At 45.9% G+C, this 19,384-nt stretch overlaps 1 protein-coding gene across 1 annotated transcript in view; it reads left to right on the top strand.

Annotated features, from left to right (window-relative positions):
• Positions 1–19,384, top strand: part of FUZ (fuzzy planar cell polarity protein) — a 144,266-nt gene that overhangs the window by 78,612 nt on the left and 46,270 nt on the right. The window contains exons 6-7 of the mRNA XM_040433813.1: positions 605–802; positions 1,374–1,469. Coding sequence (XP_040289747.1) covers positions 605–802; positions 1,374–1,469 — 294 coding nt within the window. The remainder of the gene's footprint in view (positions 1–604; positions 803–1,373; positions 1,470–19,384) is intronic.

Genomic DNA, 19,384 nt, shown 5'->3' with positions numbered 1-19,384 from the left:
ATTTGAGATTCTTGGCAAATACATTTTGTACAAAATGATTTGTGCCTTTCCGCCAACGACAAGGTGATATCTTTAAGACAGGAACCTTCGTTGCCAAACAGGCACAAATAATTTTGTACAAACTGTACTTGCCAATAATCTCACATTTATAACGTAGCATTAGCACTAGTACTTTTTTTATAGTGAGTGTGACACTATTGCATTTACTTTTACAATGATTACGATTGACCTTCACCTTACTGCAGTTACCTGAATATGAGATTTTTACTGCTCCAGCCCCATTGACTATAATGTTTGCCGTGCAGCCGCCAGAACTCTGGCCCGTCCCCATTATAGTCTGGGGGCATGCGTGCACTAGCGGTAGCATGGATCCGACAGCCTGCCGGAGTTCCTTGCCACTAGTGTGAAAGTACCCTTAGTAAGCACCTATAAAGTGTTCTCAGAGATTTCCAGCTTCACCGATTCATACAAAGCTCTTGTCGTTTTTTTAAACCAGATCTTACCTTATCTGTGGTTTGATTTGATTTTCATAGCATTCTAACAGAACATTAAGAAATCATTTTATCTTCTTCTTCTTATCTTCTGTATTATTTGATTATATCAGGAATGTCTTGATGGTTTCACCCGAGCTGCAGAAAGTGATTTTGGCTGCCTTATGGCTGGAGGAAAAGTGGTCGCAGCCACGGAAAAATGGTGGAGGCTGGCCTCTCAAGATGTGATGCTTCTGTGCTGGTTGGTAGCCTCCTTGTCTCCTCATTCATCTCGAGATTACCCTGTCTACCTGCCTCAAGGGAGCCCTACAGTGAGTTGTTCTTTGAAAATGTTAATAGGCAACTGTGAATGCAGTGTTGTAGGCCACATAAAAAAGGAAATGGATTCTGCTCTGTATAATTATATTAAACAAAGAAAGTGCCAAGAGAAATATGTAAATGTCACTGACACGTGCATGCAACTAGGATCCTCTAAAAATAAGTGGCAATGCAATTTCTTTTTTTTACAAGTTCATTTCACGCACACAAGCTATATATGAACCTTGTTATTAGTCAGGGTCACATCACCTCCAAGTAGTCAGAGCAGCACGAGAAGAACCTACAGATTACTTGGCAAGTAGATTTATTGCTATTTCTGATCAGTGTAGATGTCATGGAGGATCCCATGACGCCAGTGTAAAAGGTGTCACATATGTATATATCTTGCAACTGCCACCAGAGGCAATAAGCGTCCATTGTGTACATGGACAGCAGCACATCTTGATTTTTTTTATTTTATTTTGGAGACACCTACACAAACATTTATTTTATTTTTGTCCAGAATTTGTGCTTCACATCTTCATGTTTTGTAATGATTGTAATGGATGGCCTGGTATTTTTCAGGTTCCTCACAGACTGCTCACCTTTCAGCTGGTTCCTGGAGTCGATGTGTGCCTACTTTGTGGTCCTAGTCCTTCTTTACACAAGGTGGAGTCAGAGGTAATGGAGAGCATTTTAAGCATTTACTGAGTGCTGCTCCCCCCTTCATTCTCAGGATAGATTGGGGTTCCAAAGGTCAAACCCAACTGATGCCTTGAAAAAGTATTCACACCCCTTGAACTTTTCCACATTACACCCACAAACTTAAACTTATTTTATTGGGATTGTATGTGATAGCCCAACACAAAGTAGCAAGTATGTGTGAAGTGAAAAGAAAATGATACATGGTTTTAAAAATTTGTTATAAATAAAAATCTGGAAAGTGTGGCGTGCATTTGTATTCAGTCCCCCTGAGTCAATACTTTCACAGCAATTACAGCTGCAAGTCTTTTGGGGTACGTCTCTACCAGCTTTCTACATCTAGAGGCTGAAATGTTTGCCCGTTCTTCTTAAATATCTCAAGTTCAGTCAGATGGGATGGAGAGCGTCTGTGAACAGCGATTTTCAAGTCTTCCTTCAGATTCTCAATGGGATTTTGGTCTGGACTTTGGGCAATTCTAACACATGAATATGCGTTGATGTAAACCATTCCAGTGTAGCTCTGGCTGTAGGGTTTAGGGTCTTTTGCAGCCTTTATCAGGTTTTCCTCCAGGATCGCCCTGTAATTAGCTGGGGAGGCTCGTCCCCGTTCCAGCTTGCTATTGGCTGACCCCCCCCCCCGTAGCCGGATGTTTGGGGAGATGGGTAAGTATAATCTATATGAGGGGCCGGGCATTTGGGGACATGTTTTAGACTTTGGATAACCCCTTTAAGTTTATGGGTGTAACGTTAAAAAATGTGGAAAAGCTGAAGAGGTATGACAACTTTTTTTCAAGGCACTGTAACTGATATTTCATCTGCATGTTTGGTGGAAAGACAGCCTTAAAGATGATCTGTAACCTCTCCTGACATGTCTGTTTTAGCAAATCCTTGCATTCCTCATGTAATAATTCAGGAGCATCTATTCTTATGACTCTATGGAGGGCCATTCCTTTATTATTCCTGCTAGAATGAATTAATAGCAGTTTGCAGTGATGGTCCAGGTGGGTGTTACCGTTTGGGGGTATGCCCTTGCACAGTTAGACATTGTCCAATCAGTGCTGCCAATGTCATGGGGAATGCAAGTAGTTGCTAAAACAGACATGTCAGGAGAGGTAACAGGTCATCCTTAAAGGGGTTGTGTCATCTCGTTAGGATATGCCCCCATTGTCTGATAGGTTCTTTCCTAGGACCCTCACCTATAGCATGAACGGAGCCCTGAACATGGTGGGGAGGTGTACTGCACATGCGCAGCCGACCTCCATTCATTTCTTTGGGGCCACCGGAAATTGCAGAGCGCCGGCTTGGCTATTTCCGTTGGGCCAATAGAAGTGAATGGGAGCGTTAGCCGGTCATGCGTGGTGCACTCCCATTCATTTCTATGGGGTATGGGGAGAGAGCTTGGTATTGGCCGGACCTCCAGCCACCACTTTGCGGGGCTTCGTTCTCGATATAACTGCGGGTCCCAGCAGTAGGACCCGCACCTATAAGACAATGGGGGCATATCCTAGCGAAATGCCCCCATTGTCTGATATGAGACAACCCCTTTAGGTTATGGTCCATTCACACGTCCGTAGTGTATTGCGAATCCGCAATACACCTGGCCGGCACCCCCATAGAAATGCCTATTCTTGTCCGCAATTGCGGACAAGAATAGGACATGCTCTATTTTCTTGCGGAGCTGCGGACCGGAAGATCGGCGGCGCGCTCCGGAAATGCGGATGCGGAGAGCACATAGTGTGCTCTCCGCATCTCTTCCGTCCCCATGAAGAATGAATGGGTCCGCACCCGTTCCGCGGAACGGGTGCGGACAACACTTGCGGATGTGTGAATGGAGCCTAACCCTGTGGGGGGAGTTACCAGACACAGTGCCACACTTGTCTGGCGGTTGTGTCTGTTATTTAATAGTCGTTTTTTGTGTCTACTCACTTGCAGTAGTCTGTTTTCAGTACGAGACCCAAATTCATGGATGAGGGGGACACTGTGTCTGCTACAATGCAGAATGGTAGAAAGCTGTGCCAACAATGTTGTGATGTACTGGATCCCTGGCAGCAGTACTAACATACAGCATGGGTTGTACAATGATGTAGCACTAATTTACCATGTACTCTTCTTGGTATAAATAAAGCACACTGCACCCAAATTCCTTAACATTCAGGTTTACTGCATTCAGTGTTTTGCTTGGCATGTATATTGGCATCTTAGGCTACTTTCACACTCACGTTGGGTGCAGATCAGTCATGGATCTGCACAGACGGATCCGTTCTGATAATGCAACCGTCTGCATCCGTTCAGAACGGATCCGTTTGTATTATCTTTAACATAGCCAAAACGGATCCGTCTTGAACACCATTGAAAGTCAATGGGGGACGGATCTGTTTTCTATTGTGTCATATTGTGTCAGTGAAAACGGATCCGTCCATTGTGTGTCAGGACGGATCCGTTTGGTTCAGTTTCGTCAGATGGACAACAATAAGCTGCAGGCAGCGGAATGGAGACTGAACAGAGACAAACTGATGCATTCTGAGGGATCCTTATCCATTCAGAATGCATTAGGGCAAAACTGATCCGTTTTGGACCGCTTGTGAGAGCCCTGAACGGATCTCACACACGGAAAGCCAAAACGCCAGTGTAAAAGTAGCCTGAAACATTTAGTAACTATTTCCTTATTGCAGGTTTAATCCTCATTTACATTTTAATCTCATAACTGCATTACTCACTTTGTGCGTCTTCTCTTCTGCGTGATAAAATATCACACCTGAGTTTATCTTATTACAAATGCAAACAGCTAAACACATTAGATAACACAGTACAGCCTTAAATACGTCATCGAGGAACCAAGACCACCACTAATCAGTCTAACTCTATCTCATCAACTGCACTTGGCTGTTTTCTTAAATGAAGGTAATAGGTGACAATGCAGAACTAAGTTCTACTAGTATTTAAAGGGATTCTGTCATCAGAATTTAGGCCTATAAACTAAACATATGGCGAGGTCCCTACTAATACACAGAATCCTAAAGTGATTTTATCAAATGGCTATATAATCATATAAAACAGGTTTATATAACCTGTCACTCACGTCAAAATGTGTCCAAGGGGACGTCTCACGATGCAGGGTGCCCGGCTGCAGCCATCTCCTTTCGGTGCCCAGCGCCGCCATCTGAATTGAAATCGCCGCCCTCCCTTCCATTAGAGCCGCCTACCTTAGTTCATTGTTCACTCCTGGCAGCGGCCTCGTTATGCGAAGTGCGCATGCGCCGGCCGGCGCACTTCGCTAGAACCTGCCTTGGCCGCCCGTATCACTGTCCAATTATATCTGGACCTAACTGTAGCTGTATCAAAATTTAGTGCTGCCAACTGCTGGCCTAAATTGTAATGTACAAGTAATGAGCCTGGAAGCCTAGTACAAAAATCAGATTCGGCCGATTATTTTTTTTTGATCCGAATTTATTTGTGGGGAATCGTGTTAAAAAACAGCAATTTCCTGGCTGCAGAGAGCCTTTATAGTGGTGTAGAACACTGTGCCTTGCAGTAGAGTCTGCTGTGGTAGTGAAACAATACTGTGAGTCAGTATGACATGTAGATGACAGGCGTCGCTCTTAGAATCACTGCACACTTCACTTATTTGGCCAGTTAAGGGGCCAAAACTGACCAAATAACTCAAGCGTGAACTCAGCCTTACAGGTCAATGTTAACGCCAGGTATAAAGAACCGTGCAGAGGCCCAAAATCCTACTATAGCGTGAAAGAGCGCACTCCTTTTACACCAATTCACTGATTCCACATAGATTTCTACAAACCTGTTATTAAATGCTTATACAAGTAGAGCTTCCCCCCTCTTCCCCGACAGAGTGGAGTGGGTGTCAGCAGTAAGTTTGTGTTGACGTCACAGATTATTTTGCCCTTCCTCTGATCCTTCAGAACAATAACCCCCAAAAAAGGATCTTGTCTGGAGTATTCGCCTTCACTCGGTCAGCATTTGGTCAGTAATCCATCAGTATTGCTAAAGCCAAAAAAAACAGGAGTGGATCCAAAACAGAGATGACACGTGAATGGAATATTTGCATGTCTTCTGCGTTTTCTACCCACTCTTGATTTTGGCTACCAAATCATAAGCCAATTCTGATGCAAAATAGGTATCATGACATGCAGGCCTTACAGCTGTTACATAGACAGGATCTGTTGTGCGTCTCATTTTTCCTTCCTTCTGACAGATCAGAAGAAGGGTCAAATAAATTATGTCAGTTAGGTGTGTGGGAAAAGCACGAGAAGTCCACAGAGTGGCCCTATGACATAGTGGTGAGGTGGAAGCAGCATGAGGACACCACAGAGTGGCCCACTGACAGTCTGGAGGTGGCAGCAGCATCAGGAGGAGGCCACAGAGTGGCACAATGACAGTGTGGTGGTGGTGGCAACAGCATCCCCCTTTAGGAGGCCACAGGGTGGCACAATGACAATGTGGAGGTGGCAGCAGCATCAGGAGGAGGCCACAGGGTGGCACAATGACAGTGTGCAGGTGGTAGTAGCATCATCAGGAATCCTGAGTGGTGAGGTGGCAGCAGCATCAGGAGACCACAGAGTGACCCATTGACAGAGTGGGGAGGTGGGTGGCAATACCGGTACCAGCTGAAGATGGTGGGTGAAAGAAGGAGCACTTGGCATTAGATGGGTGGCATCAGGCGGGTGGCAGCATCAGAATAGTAGCTGAGGCAGGTAGCCAGAAGAAACCGGTTTCTTTTGTCAAAGTGTTGGTGTTGCACCATGGATGATCTAGTCTGATGCATCAGGCATTAGTGGGTGGAAATCCTGGCTGATTAACACCTGATTCATCTTGACAAAGGTCAGTCTCTCCACATTTTTGGTGGACAGGCGAGTTCTTCTTTTGGTAACTATGGCCCCCGCCACACTAAACACGTTTATGGCCTTTCTCTGTTCGTATAGTAGTCGGTCCAACATATGGAGGGTGGAATTCCAACGGGTGGAAACATTGCATATCAGCCTATGTTGAGGGATGCCTTTCTGCGACTGCAGCTCACGGAGGGTGTGCTTTGCGATGTACGAGTGGCTGAAGTGCTTGCAAAGTTTCCTGGCCATTTTTGGGAAGTCTTCAGGAACCGCTTGACAACCAGATTGAACACGTGTGCCATGCAGGGCGCATGGCTCGGCCCTCCTGATGCAGCGCTGACACCATGTTCTTCCCGTTGTCGGTCACCATGGTTCTGATTTTGAGTTGTCGCGGAGAAAGCCAGGATTCGATTTCCTGATGAAGGACACGGAGCAGTTCCTCCCCTGTGTGACTCAAACGAAGTGCAGAACAGCATGAGACCGCCGTGCCCTGCACATGTGTTATGCTGGAGGGGCACTGTGAATTGTCCCTGCAGTGGAGGCTAAGGACTCGGTGGAGGATGAGGAGGCAGAGGTGGACATTGTCGCAGGACCAAGGGCGTGAGAACGTGGAGGCAGAAGCGGCATTACCTGGCCAAGCTGCTGGTGTGGCTGTGCAGGAACCACATTCACCCAGTGGGCCGTAAAGGACATATATTGTCCCTGACCGTAGTTACAGCTCCATACGTCGGCGCTGCCATGCACTTTGACAGACACCGACAGGCTCAAGGACTGTTCTGTTCTACATACAGTTGCAAGAAAAAGTATGTGAACCCTTTGGAATGATATGGATTTCTGCACAAATTGGTCATAAAATGTGATCTGATCTTCATCTAAGTCACAACAATAGACAATCACAGTCTGCTTAAACTAATAACACACACAGAATTAAATGTTACCATGTTTTTATTGAACACACCATGTAAACATTCACAGTGCAGGTGGAAAAAGTATGTGAACCCTTAGATTTAATAACTGGTTGAGCCTCCTTTGGCAGCAATAACTTCAACCAAACTTTTCCTGTAGTTGCAGATCAAACGTGCATAACGGTCAGGAGTAATTCTTGACCATTCCTCTTTACAGAACTGTTTCAGTTCAGCAATATTCTTGGGATGTCTGGTGTGAATCGCTTTCTTGAGGTCATGCCACAGCATCTCAATCGGGTTAAGGTCAGGACTCTGACTGGGCCACTCCAGAAGGCGTATTTTCTTCTGTTTAAGCCATTCTGTTGTTGATTTACTTCTATACTTTGGGTCGTTGTCCTGTTGCAACACCCATCTTCTGTTGAGCTTCAGCTGGTGGACAGATGGCCTTAAGTTCTCCTGCAAAATGTCTTGATAAACTTGGGAATTCATTTTTCCTTCGATGATCGCAATCCGTCCAGGCCCTGACGCAGCAAAGCAGCCCCAAACCATGATGCCCCCACCACCATACTTCACAGTTGGGATGAGGTTTTGATGTTGGTGTGCTGTGCCTCTTTTTCCCCACACATAGGGCCAGATTTATCATTACACTGACAGCTCACTCCACTTTCACATATGGCTAAAGTCAGTTTTAGCCACGTCAGATTTATGATCGGCCCTTTAAGACTGTAATAAATGTGGTTTATCCGTCAGTAAGCAGCTTTACAAAAGTCGCACATCTTTACGAAAAAGTTGCACGTTTTTATGAAAAAGTCGCATGTTCTATTAAAAAGTATCATAAGATAAGCATGGTCCTCACTGGAGTGAAATTGCGACTTTTTAAATAGTCCCAATAGTAAATCTCTATTTAGATTCATTTACATAAGAAAACACGCCCACTTTCAGAAAACTGGCGAGCATAGTGCAGAGCAGAAAAAAGTCGCAAATTTGTACGCAGTTTTAGCGTTTGGGACTTTTTTTGGGACTTTTTCACTCCATTATTCTGACCTGAGCTAATGATAAATCTGGCCCATAGTTTCTTCCAAACAACTTAACTTTGGTTTCATCTGTCCACAGAATATTTTGCCAGTACTGCTGTGGAACATCCAGGTACTCTTGTGCAAACTGTAAACGTGTAGGAATGTTTTTTTTTTTTTAGACGGCAGTGGCTTCCTCTGTGGTATCCTCCCATGAAATCCATTCTTGTTTAGTGTTTTACGTATCGTAGATTCGCTAACAGGGATGTTAGCATATGCCAGAGACTTTTGTAAGTCTTTAGCTGACACTCTAGGATTCTTCATCACCTCATTGAGCAGTCTGCGCTGTGCTCTTGCAGTCATCTTTACAGGACGGCCACTCCTAAGGAGAGTAGCAGCAGTGCTGAACTTTCTCCATTTATAGACAATTTGTCTTACCGTGGACTGATGAACAGCAAGGCTTTTGGAGATACTTTTATATCCTTTTCCAGCTTTATGCAAGTCAACAATTCTTAATTGTAGGTCTTCTGAGAGCTCTTTTGTGCGAGGCATCATTCACATCAGGCAATGATTCTTGTGAAAAGCAAACCCAGAACTGGTGTGTGTTTTTTATAGGGCAGGGCAGCTGTAACCAACACCTCCAATCTCATCTCATTGATTGGACTCCAGTTGGCTGACACCTCACTCCAATTAGCTCTTGGAGATGTCATTAGTCTAGGGGTTCACATACTTTTTCCACCTGCACTGTGAATGTTTATATGGTGTGTTCAATAAAAACATGGTAACATTTAATTCTTTGTCTGCTATTAGTTTAAGGAGAAATCCATATCATTCCAAAGGGTTCACATACTTTTTTCTTGCAACTTTACGTGTGCAGGGCTTGTACTGCCTTTTTGGCCAAAAAATTACGGCTTGGGACTCTCCACCTCAGCTCGGCACAAGCCATCAGTTCTCTGAAAGGTGCAGACTCCACCGCTTGGAAAGGGAGGGACTGCAGCACCAGCAACTTGGCCAGGAGCACATTCAGCTTCTGCGCCGTTGGATGAGTGCACACATACTGTTGTCTCTTGGCAATCGCTTCAGTGATCGATTGCTGACAGAATGACTGACGAGGAGGAGCAGGAGCAGCAGATGATGGGAAGGACAGACAGCTCCCTTCGGCTGAGGTGGTGGAGCCATGACTGCCTGAATTCAGGTGCGTGCCACTGGGTGATGCAGCGATTGCTGCGGCAGGCAGGACCACCACATCGGAGCCACGGTTCTCCCAGGCCACTTTATGGTGACGCTGCATATGTTAACGCAGGGCCGTAGTGCTAACATTGGCACCCTGGCCACGCTTCACCTTCTGCCAACAGATTCTACAAATGGCCATGTTCACCTCCTCTGGCGGCTTAACAAAAAACTGCCACACCGCCGAGTAGGTGATTTTTACCCCCAACACTCCGCACTGACTGACTGCTACCATGAACCCCTGCACCATGAAGCCTTGCACCACTACTTTCCGGGCAGGTAGGCTCCTGCGAAGCGGGCGGTCTACCCCAGGCACGTTTGGCTCCCGACCTCCCACTGCTACCACCCTGTTGACTCCCGGCCACGCTAGGACTTGCTGGCTCCCCCCCTGCCTCACAGGCGAGCTGCCACCCTCGATTATTGTCTGCACGTCACTAATGTCCTCCTCAACAGTCTCTGGGTCAGGAGCCTGACCGCTCTCAACACCAGCTTCCACGCCACTCTTCTCATCACTACTTGCATGCCTACCGGAGGAAGCGGCAGATGTCTCCTCCACATCTTTGCTGGGCAGTAGCTGCTGACTGTACTCTAGTAGCTCGTCCTCGCTGTATAGTGGAGCTGAGTCCACAGCGTATAATACTTGTGTGGCTGAGGGAGCAGAAAAAGACAGAGGCAGGTTGAGGACAGGTAAGGGCACAGAGCCTGCTCCCGGGCCATGCCAACTAAGGGTTGTGTCTGACGAACCCTCCGACTCTGCTGGGGATGTCTGATGTCACTTGGGATGAAGTGGATGACTGAGTCAACCATTCAAGAACCGCTGGGTTGATGGTCAAGACACGACTGCTAGATGACACCGGGAGCTCAGGCCTCTCACTGCGATTCCTGCTGCCCGCCCCCTTACTCTGTTGCGACCTGTGCTTGCTCCAGAAACATTTTGTGCATCGCCTGGCACTTCTCTGTCTGACATACTGTTGGATCAAATAAATAAATAAAAAGGAAAAAAGTCTGTAATTTTCTCACTTCACCACACAACGGCTAATACAAGCCAAAAAATGGTTTAGAACAGGGATGCGCAACTTGCGGCCCTCCAGCTGTTGCAAAACTACAACTCCCAGCATCCCCGGACAGCCTACAGCTATCAGCCGACAGCAGGGCATGATGGGAATTGTAGTTTTACAACAGCTGGAGGGCCACAGGTTGAGCATCCCTGCTTTATAACATATAACTGCACCGCACAACGGCAAATAAGACGTAGAAATATTTCCTTGTAATAAACCCTGTTAATGGCGGTATTAAACAGCACTTGCACCCCAATAACAAGAATGGTTTGCTGGAATTACAGAGCTGTATAATGGCAATTTGGATCCGCAGTCAGTGCAGCAAAGTGTAAAAGGATTGTTCGTATTACCCAAGCTGTAAATTCCCCTACTGAACCCTGTTCTGCTTCAATACTGTGAAATGATTCCTTCCTATCCTCTCCCTGAACTTCTATACAGCAAAATAAAAGTTTTAAAGTCTTTTCTACCACTGTCACTAGCGCCTGCTGACGTCTCTCCCTGCACTAAATACACTGGAAAATAGCTGAATCCAAGATGGCTGAGGCTATTTATAGGGCTGTGACATCACAGGGCTGGCTGGCTGCTGATTGGCTGCATGCATGGCATTGTGGGTGATCCCTCGTTACCACAGTTCCTTGCTCCATGTTCTAACATGTGTAGCAGCCATTTTAAGAAAAAATGCGATTCGTTACCACGAAGCGTGCAGAAATTCAGATTCGGTGCAAATCAAAATTTTCCTGAAATTCAGATCAAATTCCACTTCGTCAACTTCGATTCGCTCATCTCTACTCATTACTACAATGGAACACCTTCCCCGATCTCCGCCAGAGGGAGGTGTTCCTGCCCATGAAGTGCGCACTTCCGGGTTTTCTGGCTTCTCAGATGCCATGGTCACGTTTGACCATGGCATCTGAGTGGTTAAGTGTCCGCGATCGGCATAACTGCTGGTGGCTATGGCCCTTGCTCCATCCCAGAGCAGGTGCCATGTTTAAAGACCCGACATCCGCCATACATGTAAGGCAGATGGACTGAAGGGGTGAAAGGGGTTGTCTCTCTTCAGCAAATACCATTTATCATGTAGAGAAAGTTAATACAAGGCATTTACTAATATATTGTGATTGTCCATATTGCCTCCTTTGCTGGCTTGATTCATTTTTCTATCACTTTATACACTGCTTGTTTCCTGGGGTTACAACCACCCTGCAATCAAACAGAGGTGGCCGTGCTTGCACACTATAGAAAAAAGAGCTTGCTCCTGTGGTGGCTGGGAGTGTGCATAGGCCTGTGCTTTTTTCCATAGTGTGCAAGCACTGCCACCGCTGCTGGATTGCAGGGTGGTCATAACTCCTGGAAAAGCAGTGTATAACGTGATGGAAAAATGAATCAAGTCAGCAAAGGAGGCAATAAAGACAATCACAATAGATTAGTAAGTACCTTGTATTAACTTTCTCTACATAATTATTGCCATTTTCTAAAGTGAGACAACCTCTTTTAAGGGGGTTGTCTAGCCTGGAAGCTTTCAGCCCCCAGTGGTGATAACTCAAATAAATAAAAAAACACAACTTACTTGTCCATGATCCCACTATTTCCACGCTACTGTACAATTACCCACTTCCGATCTCTGCTGTGCTGCAAGTGGCTTGGTCTTGTGACTGCTGTGGCCTATGATTGGCCTCAGCAGTCATGTGCTAGAATGTGCTATAAATATTATCACAATATAATCTACTATATCTTTTTAATTTTTTTCTTTTTTTATTATTTTTATTCAGGAAACAACAAAAAGAAAACAAATACATAATCAAATAACACCATAGTTCTCGTCCCTCTTTTCCTTTTTTTTTCCCCTACCCAACCTAATCAACCCAAACCTGCCCTCCCTTTCTTGCGATGCGTCTCTAAACCTTTCTCAAAAAATAAAAGGAAGTAAATTAAGTAAGTAAATAAGTAAACAAGGGGGAGGGGGCATAGGAAAGAACTACCACTTCCAGCCTCCTCAAATCTCAGACTATTTTTTCTCAGAATTTCTTTGTTTATATAAGACACTCTCGTATCTCCTGACCCTATTAACCAAAAGCAACCACTCATTAAAGGGGTTGGCCACTATATAAGTACTTTCCACTATTGTCACAGCCAGACAGCTGAGAAGCGCTCACAGGAGCTTCTCAGATCCTCCTCCTTGAGTTTCTTTGTTTTGGTTTGGTTTCTCATCTCGTTAGTCTATCTCAGCTGTCATGCAGTTGGACTGATCGCTACCCTCTAAGTTCCTCCCCATAATGCAGTAGTGTGCGGCGAATACAACTTCCTGGAGTGTGTGTGCGCATGCAGTTCCCAGTTCCCAGTTCCCTGTTCCCAGTTCCCAGTTCCCTGTTCCCTGTTCCCAGTCGTCAGTCGTCATTCGTCTGCAAGATAAGTGCTGTTTATGTATTTATGATTTTGTCTTTTCTGGATCCAGGTGACCCTGACTCCCTCCGTGTCAGTGTAGGGAGCCGGTGGTCGTGTCCCTTCACTATTGTAGGGTCTTCAGGTAATAGATAGCCGAGGAACGTGGATATGCGGCCATCCACCTTTGGGGTGTTCGCATAGGCTGAGCAGTGAGGGAGAGCGGCAGGTCTATTGCAGGGGTCTCCCTTTGTTCCTTAGTTGTGGATCCAGAGAGACATTGTTTATATGGTATTGTCTTGTTTCCTGTACACCATCCGTGACATTATCAGCCGCCAAAACCGTCTCAAGCATGGATCCGGTTTCACTTTTGGCTGAACGCTTTCAGGGTCTTTCTTTGGAGGTAGCTGATCTCCGTAAGACTTTTTCTCAGTTTCAAGTGACCGGTTCAGCTTGCGTTCATGGAGTTTGTGCTGAGCCTAAGATCTCGCTCCCGGATATGTTCTCCGGGGGTAGTGAGAATTTTGTGCGTTTTAGAGAGGCTTGCAAACTCCATTTTCGCCTTCTTCCCCATTCTTCTGGTGATGAAGAACGGAGGGTGGGGATCATTATATCGCTGCTCAGGGGTAACGCTCAGTCCTGGGCCTTTTCGCTGCCGGAGGGGGCACGGCCCCTTCGTTCAGTGGATGAATTCTTTTTAGCCCTGGGTCAGATATATGATGATCCGGATCGTATTGCTCTGGCTGAGTCTAGACTACGTCTGTTATGCCAGGGTAAACAATCCGCAGAGATATACTGTTCAGAATTTTCGGAGATGGGCAGCAGATACGGGTTGGAATGATGCTGCACTCCGAAGTCAATTTTGCTATGGTCTTTCAGAGGGATTGAAAGATGCATTTGCCTTTCATGAAAGACCTACCTCCTTGGATTCTGCTATGTCTCAGGCTGTTCGTATTGACAGGCGTCTTAGAGAGAGAGGAGAGATCTCTCCTTCCTGTCATACTCAGTCCCGGGACAGTGCAGCGGTCTCATTCTGTGCACAGGGGTCTCAGTCGCTGTCAGCCCCTTCTGAGCAGGAGTCCATGCAGCTGGGGTTGATTGCCTCTGACAATAGAAGATTCAGTCCGCAGGGGAGGGTTTGTTTTTGTTGTGGAGGTATAAATCATCTGGCAAATGTTTGTCCCTCTAGGAGATTCAGGCAGTTTTCTGGGAGTAATAAAGAGACAAAAAGGAAAAAATCTTTTAAAAATGTTCCGTCTGTTACTATTGGCAAGGTTGAGGCGGAAATTGAAGGTTTTCCGTTTGCTTGTAGTTCCCGTTTTGTCCTGCCTGCTAGGGTGGCGCTAGAGAGCAAGAGCATTTTTTGTGAGATTTTTGTGGATAGTGGAGCAGCTGTCAACCTCATTGATAATCAATTTGCACTAACTCATGGTTTCCAGGTATGCACTTTGGGAAAGGATATTCCTGTTTTTGCTATTGATTCAGCTCCACTTTCTCAGAAATCATTAAAGGGCATAGTTCACAATATCCGTTTAATTGTGAGTAATGCTCATGTTGAGGATGTGTCATGTTTCGTCCTTAGCGGTTTGCCTACTCCTCTAGTGTTGGGGCTACCCTGGCTCACTAAACATAACCCCACCATTGATTGGCAAGCGAGGCAAATAAATGGTTGGAGTAACTTTTGCAGAGAGAATTGCCTCATAACATCTGTTTCTGAGGTTTCTACTAAAACTGTACCACCTTTCCTCTCTGAATTTTTGGATGTCTTCTCTGAGAGTGGAGTTCAGGGTTTACCTCCGCACAGGGAGTATGATTGCCCTATTAATCTCATCCCAGGCGCCAAGCTGCCTAAATCTCGTTTATACAATCTCTCCCAACCTGAGAGGGTCGCTATGCAGGCTTATATCTCTGAGAGTCTGAGAAAAGGACACATACGACCCTCGAAGTCACCTGTTGCCGCTGGTTTTTTCTTTGTTAAGAAAAAAGATGGTTCTTTAAGACCTTGTCTGGATTTCAGGGAGCTGAACAGTATCACTATTCGTGATCCTTATCCGCTTCCTCTGATCCCGGACCTGTTTAACCAGGTTGTTGGGGCTAAAGTCTTTTCCAAATTAGACCTAAGAGGGGCATACAACCTGGTTAGGGTCAGAGAAGGAGACGAATGGAAGACGGCTTTCAATACCCCTGAGGGTCATTTTGAGAATTTGGTTATGCCTTTTGGTTTGATGAATGCCCCAGCCGTTTTTCAGCATTTCGTCAACAGCATTTTTTATCATTTAATGGGAAAATTTGTATTCGTGTATTTGGATGACATTTTGATTTTTTCTCCTGATTTCAAGACTCATAAGGAACACTTACGTCAGGTCTTGCTCATCCTGCGGGAGAATAAATTATACGCGAAACTGGAAAAATGTGTGTTTGCGGTTCCAGAAATCCAATTTCTGGTGTTTCTTGTCTCCGCTTCTGGTTTTCGCATGGACCCCGCGAAGGTCTGCGCTGTGCTTGAGTGGGAGCTTCCTGAGAATCAGAAGGCGCTGATGCGTTTTTTGGGCTTTGCCAATTATTACAGGAAATTTATTTTGAATTATTCCTCTGTTGTTAAACCACTCACTGATATGACCAGAAAGGGGGTAGATTTTTCTTCCTGGTCGGTGGAGGCGCGTAAGGCCTTTTCTAATATCAAGGAGAGTTTTGCTTCCGCTCCCATCCTAGTACAACCTGATATTTCGTTACCCTTCATAGTTGAGGTTGATGCTTCTGAGGTAGGGGTGGGTGCGGTCTTGTCTCAGGGTTCCTCTCCTGCCAAGTGGCAACCGTGTGCCTTTTTCTCAAAGAAACTCTCCTCCGCAGAGAGAAATTATGATGTGGGAGATTGGGAATTGTTGGCCATCAAGTTGGCTTTTGAGGAATGGCGCCATTGGCTAGAGGGAGCCAGACACCCTATTACCGTGTTTACTGACCATAAAAATCTGGCCTACTTGGAGTCAGCCAAGCGTCTGAACCCGAGACAGGCCAGATGGTCTTTGTTCTTTTCAAGGTTTAATTTTGTTGTTACGTTCCGCCCTGGGGTTAAGAATGTGAAGGCAGATGCCCTGTCACGTTGTTTTCCGGGAGGTGGGAATTTTGAAGACCCGGGTCCCATTTTGGCTGAAGGTGTGGTGGTCTCTGCTCTTTTTCCTGAATTGGAGGCAGAGGTGCAGGCAGCCCAGTCAGAAGCTCCTGATCTTTGTCCTCCTGGGAGGTTGTTTGTGCCTCTCGCTTTGAGACACAAGATTTTTAAAGAACACCACGACACGGTCCTTGCTGGGCACCCGGGGGCAAGAGCCACACTGGATCTCATCGCTCGGAGATTCTGGTGGCCTGCGCTTCGTAAGTCGGTTGAGGGTTTTGTGGCAGCTTGCGAGACTTGCGCTCGTGCCAAGGTCCCTCATTCACGGCCATCAGGTCCTCTCCTTCCTTTGCCCATTCCTTCCCGTCCTTGGACACATCTGTCCATGGACTTCATAACGGACTTGCCTCGTTCCTCGGGGAAGTCTGTGATTCTGGTGGTGGTGGACCGTTTTAGCTAAATGGTGCATTTTATCCCTTTTCCTGGTTTGCCCAATGCTAAGACGCTGGCGCAGGCATTTATTGACCACATTGTCAAATTGCATGGGATTCCTTCAGACATAGTCTCTGATAGGGGCACGCAGTTTGTTTCCAGATTCTGGAAGGCTTTCTGTTCTCGCTTGGGGGTTCGGTTGTCATTCTCTTCTGCTTTCCATCCGCAGTCGAATGGCCAGACAGAGCGCGTCAATCAGAATCTGGAGACATATCTGCGCTGTTTTGTGGCGGAGAATCAGGAGGATTGGTGTTCTTTTTTGTCCCTTGCTGAGTTTGCTTTAAATAACCGTCGTCAGGAGTCCTCTGATAAGTCACCATTTTTTGGTGCATATGGGTTCCATCCGCAGTTTGGGACTTTCTCGGGAGAGGGCTCTTCTGGTTTGCCTGATGAGGACAGATTCTCCTCGTCTTTGTCATCTATTTGGCAAAAGATTCAGGATAATCTAAAGAGCATGAGTGAGAGATATACTGTAAGCGTGTGGCGGATAAGAGACGTGTGCCTGGTCCGGACCTGAATGTTGGTGATCTGGTGTGGTTGTCTACCAAGAATATCAATTTGAAGGTTCCCTCCTGGAAGTTGGGTCCTAGGTTTATTGGGCCTTACAAGATCCTGTCTGTCATCAATCCTGTTGCCTACCGTCTTGATCTTCCTCAGACTTGGAAGATCCATAATGTTTTTCATAAGTCCTTATTGAAACCTTATGTTCAACCTATTGTACCCTCGCCTTTGCCTCCTCCTCCGATTATGGTTGATGGAAATCTTGAATTTCAGGTCTCTAGGATTGTGGATTCTCGTCTTGTCCGCGGTTCCCTCCAGTACCTCGTTCATTGGGAGGGTTATGGTCCTGAGGAGAGGATGTGGGTCCCAGTGACGGACATTATGGCCTCTCTTCTCATCAGGGCTTTCCATAGGTCCCATCCTGAGAAGGTGGGCCCTGAGTGTCCGGAGTCCACTCCTAGAGGGAGGGGTACTGTCACAGCCAGACAGCTGAGAAGCGCTCACAGGAGCTTCTCAGATCCTCCTCCTTGAGTTTCTTTGTTTTGGTTTGGTTTCTCATCTCATTAGTCTATCTCAGCTGTCATGCAGTTGGACTAATCGCTACCCTTTAAGTTCCTCCCCATAATGCAGTAGTGTGCGGCTGATACAACTTCCTGGAGTGTGTGTGCATGCTGTTCCCAGTTCCCTGTTCCCAGTCGTCAGTCGTCATTCGTCTGCAAGATAAGTGCTGTTTATGTATTTATGATTTTGTCTTTTCTGGATCCAGGTGACCCTGACTCACTCCGTGTCAGTGTAGGGAGCCGGTGGTCGTGTCCCTTCACTATTGTAGGGTCTTCAGGTAATAGATAGCCGAGGAACGTGGATATGCGGCCATCCACCTTTGGGGTGTTCGCATAGGCTGAGCAGTGAGGGAGAGCGGCAGGTCTATTGCAGGGGTCTCCCTTTGTTCCTTAGTTGTGGATCCAGAGAGACATTGTTTATATGGTATTGTCTTGTTTCCTGTACACCATCCGTGACAACTATATAGTGGTAGGGAAGGGTAAAAAAGATTTTCCTAATATACTTTATAAAAAAAAAATCTGAATGGTAATGTTTTTATAATGAGCCCCGCCCCCTCAGCCCCGCTCTGCCTGCGGCCAGTTTGTCCATGGTTGCACGCGACATGGAGGAGCTTTAGAGAAAGCTCGTCCATGGCTTTATTCTAACTGCACATGCGCTGCTTTTCCTAATAAGAGCAGCGCATGCCCAGTCTGCCCCTGCCACTGGTGCGCTCCCTGCTCTGACTCTGTCTCTACAACCGGCTTATTCCTGTCAGAGTTCGGAGCGGGAAGAAAAGTAAGAGCGCGTCAGAGCAGGGAGCGCTCCAGTGGCAGGGGCAGACTGGGCATGCTCTGCTCTTATTAGGAAAAGCAGCGCATGTGCAGTTAGAATAAAGCCATGGACGAGCTTTCTCTAAAGCTCCTCCATGTCGCGTGCAACCATGGACGAACTGGCTGCACGCAGAGCGGGGCTCATTAGAAAAACATTACTATTCAGATTTTTTAAATATAATATATTAGGAAACTCTTTTTTTTTTTACCCTATCTCCTACTATATAGTGGAAAGTACTTATATAGTGGCCAACCCCTTTAAGTATTTTTTATTTTTTTTGGGATCCTGATTAGGTATCACCTTAGCTAAACACTTTCCTGGACGACCGGATTCACAAAATAGTTTTTGTCCCTTGAAGAAGAGTCTCTGCTGGGCCTGATTAAGGAGAAATTCAGAGTACTCCTGAGTTTTGCATCACCCTTCTATTCTCCCCAGTTTTATTCCTAGAGAACTGAATCATCCCAGATGGGGCAGCTGCTTTTAAAGCCCTCTCTTTCATCCCATATCCCTTTCTTAAGTTTGGGATGTAGCTTACAAATAACCAAATAACGAATGCTTTGAAAGGATCCCAAACCAATTGAGTTTTAAATGATTTATAATTAACATCCCAAAAATACTCCATCTCAACCATTCATGGTTGTCTATTACTAAGAGCCAGTAGGGATTCAGTCTAAAGGGAGGTAGTACCCCTGCCTATCATCATACAAACAAAGCTCAAGGAATACTGGAACATGATCCGAGAGCGACCTGGCTCCATATTTCATTCGTTTAATATATTTACAATATTTTTCATTTATTAAAGCTAGATCGATCCTGGAAATGCAATTCCCAGATGTAGACACACAGGAGTATATACTTATTCCCCGTCCTAAAAAACTCCAAACATATAGGAAGCCAAACTCTTGGCAAAATCTTGCCAAGGGAGACCCCTGATTAGAAACAAAACGATTAGTATCTCCGTCTATAGAAGTCCGTTCTGTCTTGGGGTTGAT

Source organism: Bufo bufo, chromosome 1 (assembly GCF_905171765.1).
Source record: "Bufo bufo chromosome 1, aBufBuf1.1, whole genome shotgun sequence".
In the NCBI taxonomy this organism is placed as follows: domain Eukaryota; kingdom Metazoa; phylum Chordata; class Amphibia; order Anura; family Bufonidae; genus Bufo; species Bufo bufo.
This window is presented reverse-complemented; position numbering and strand designations above follow the sequence as displayed.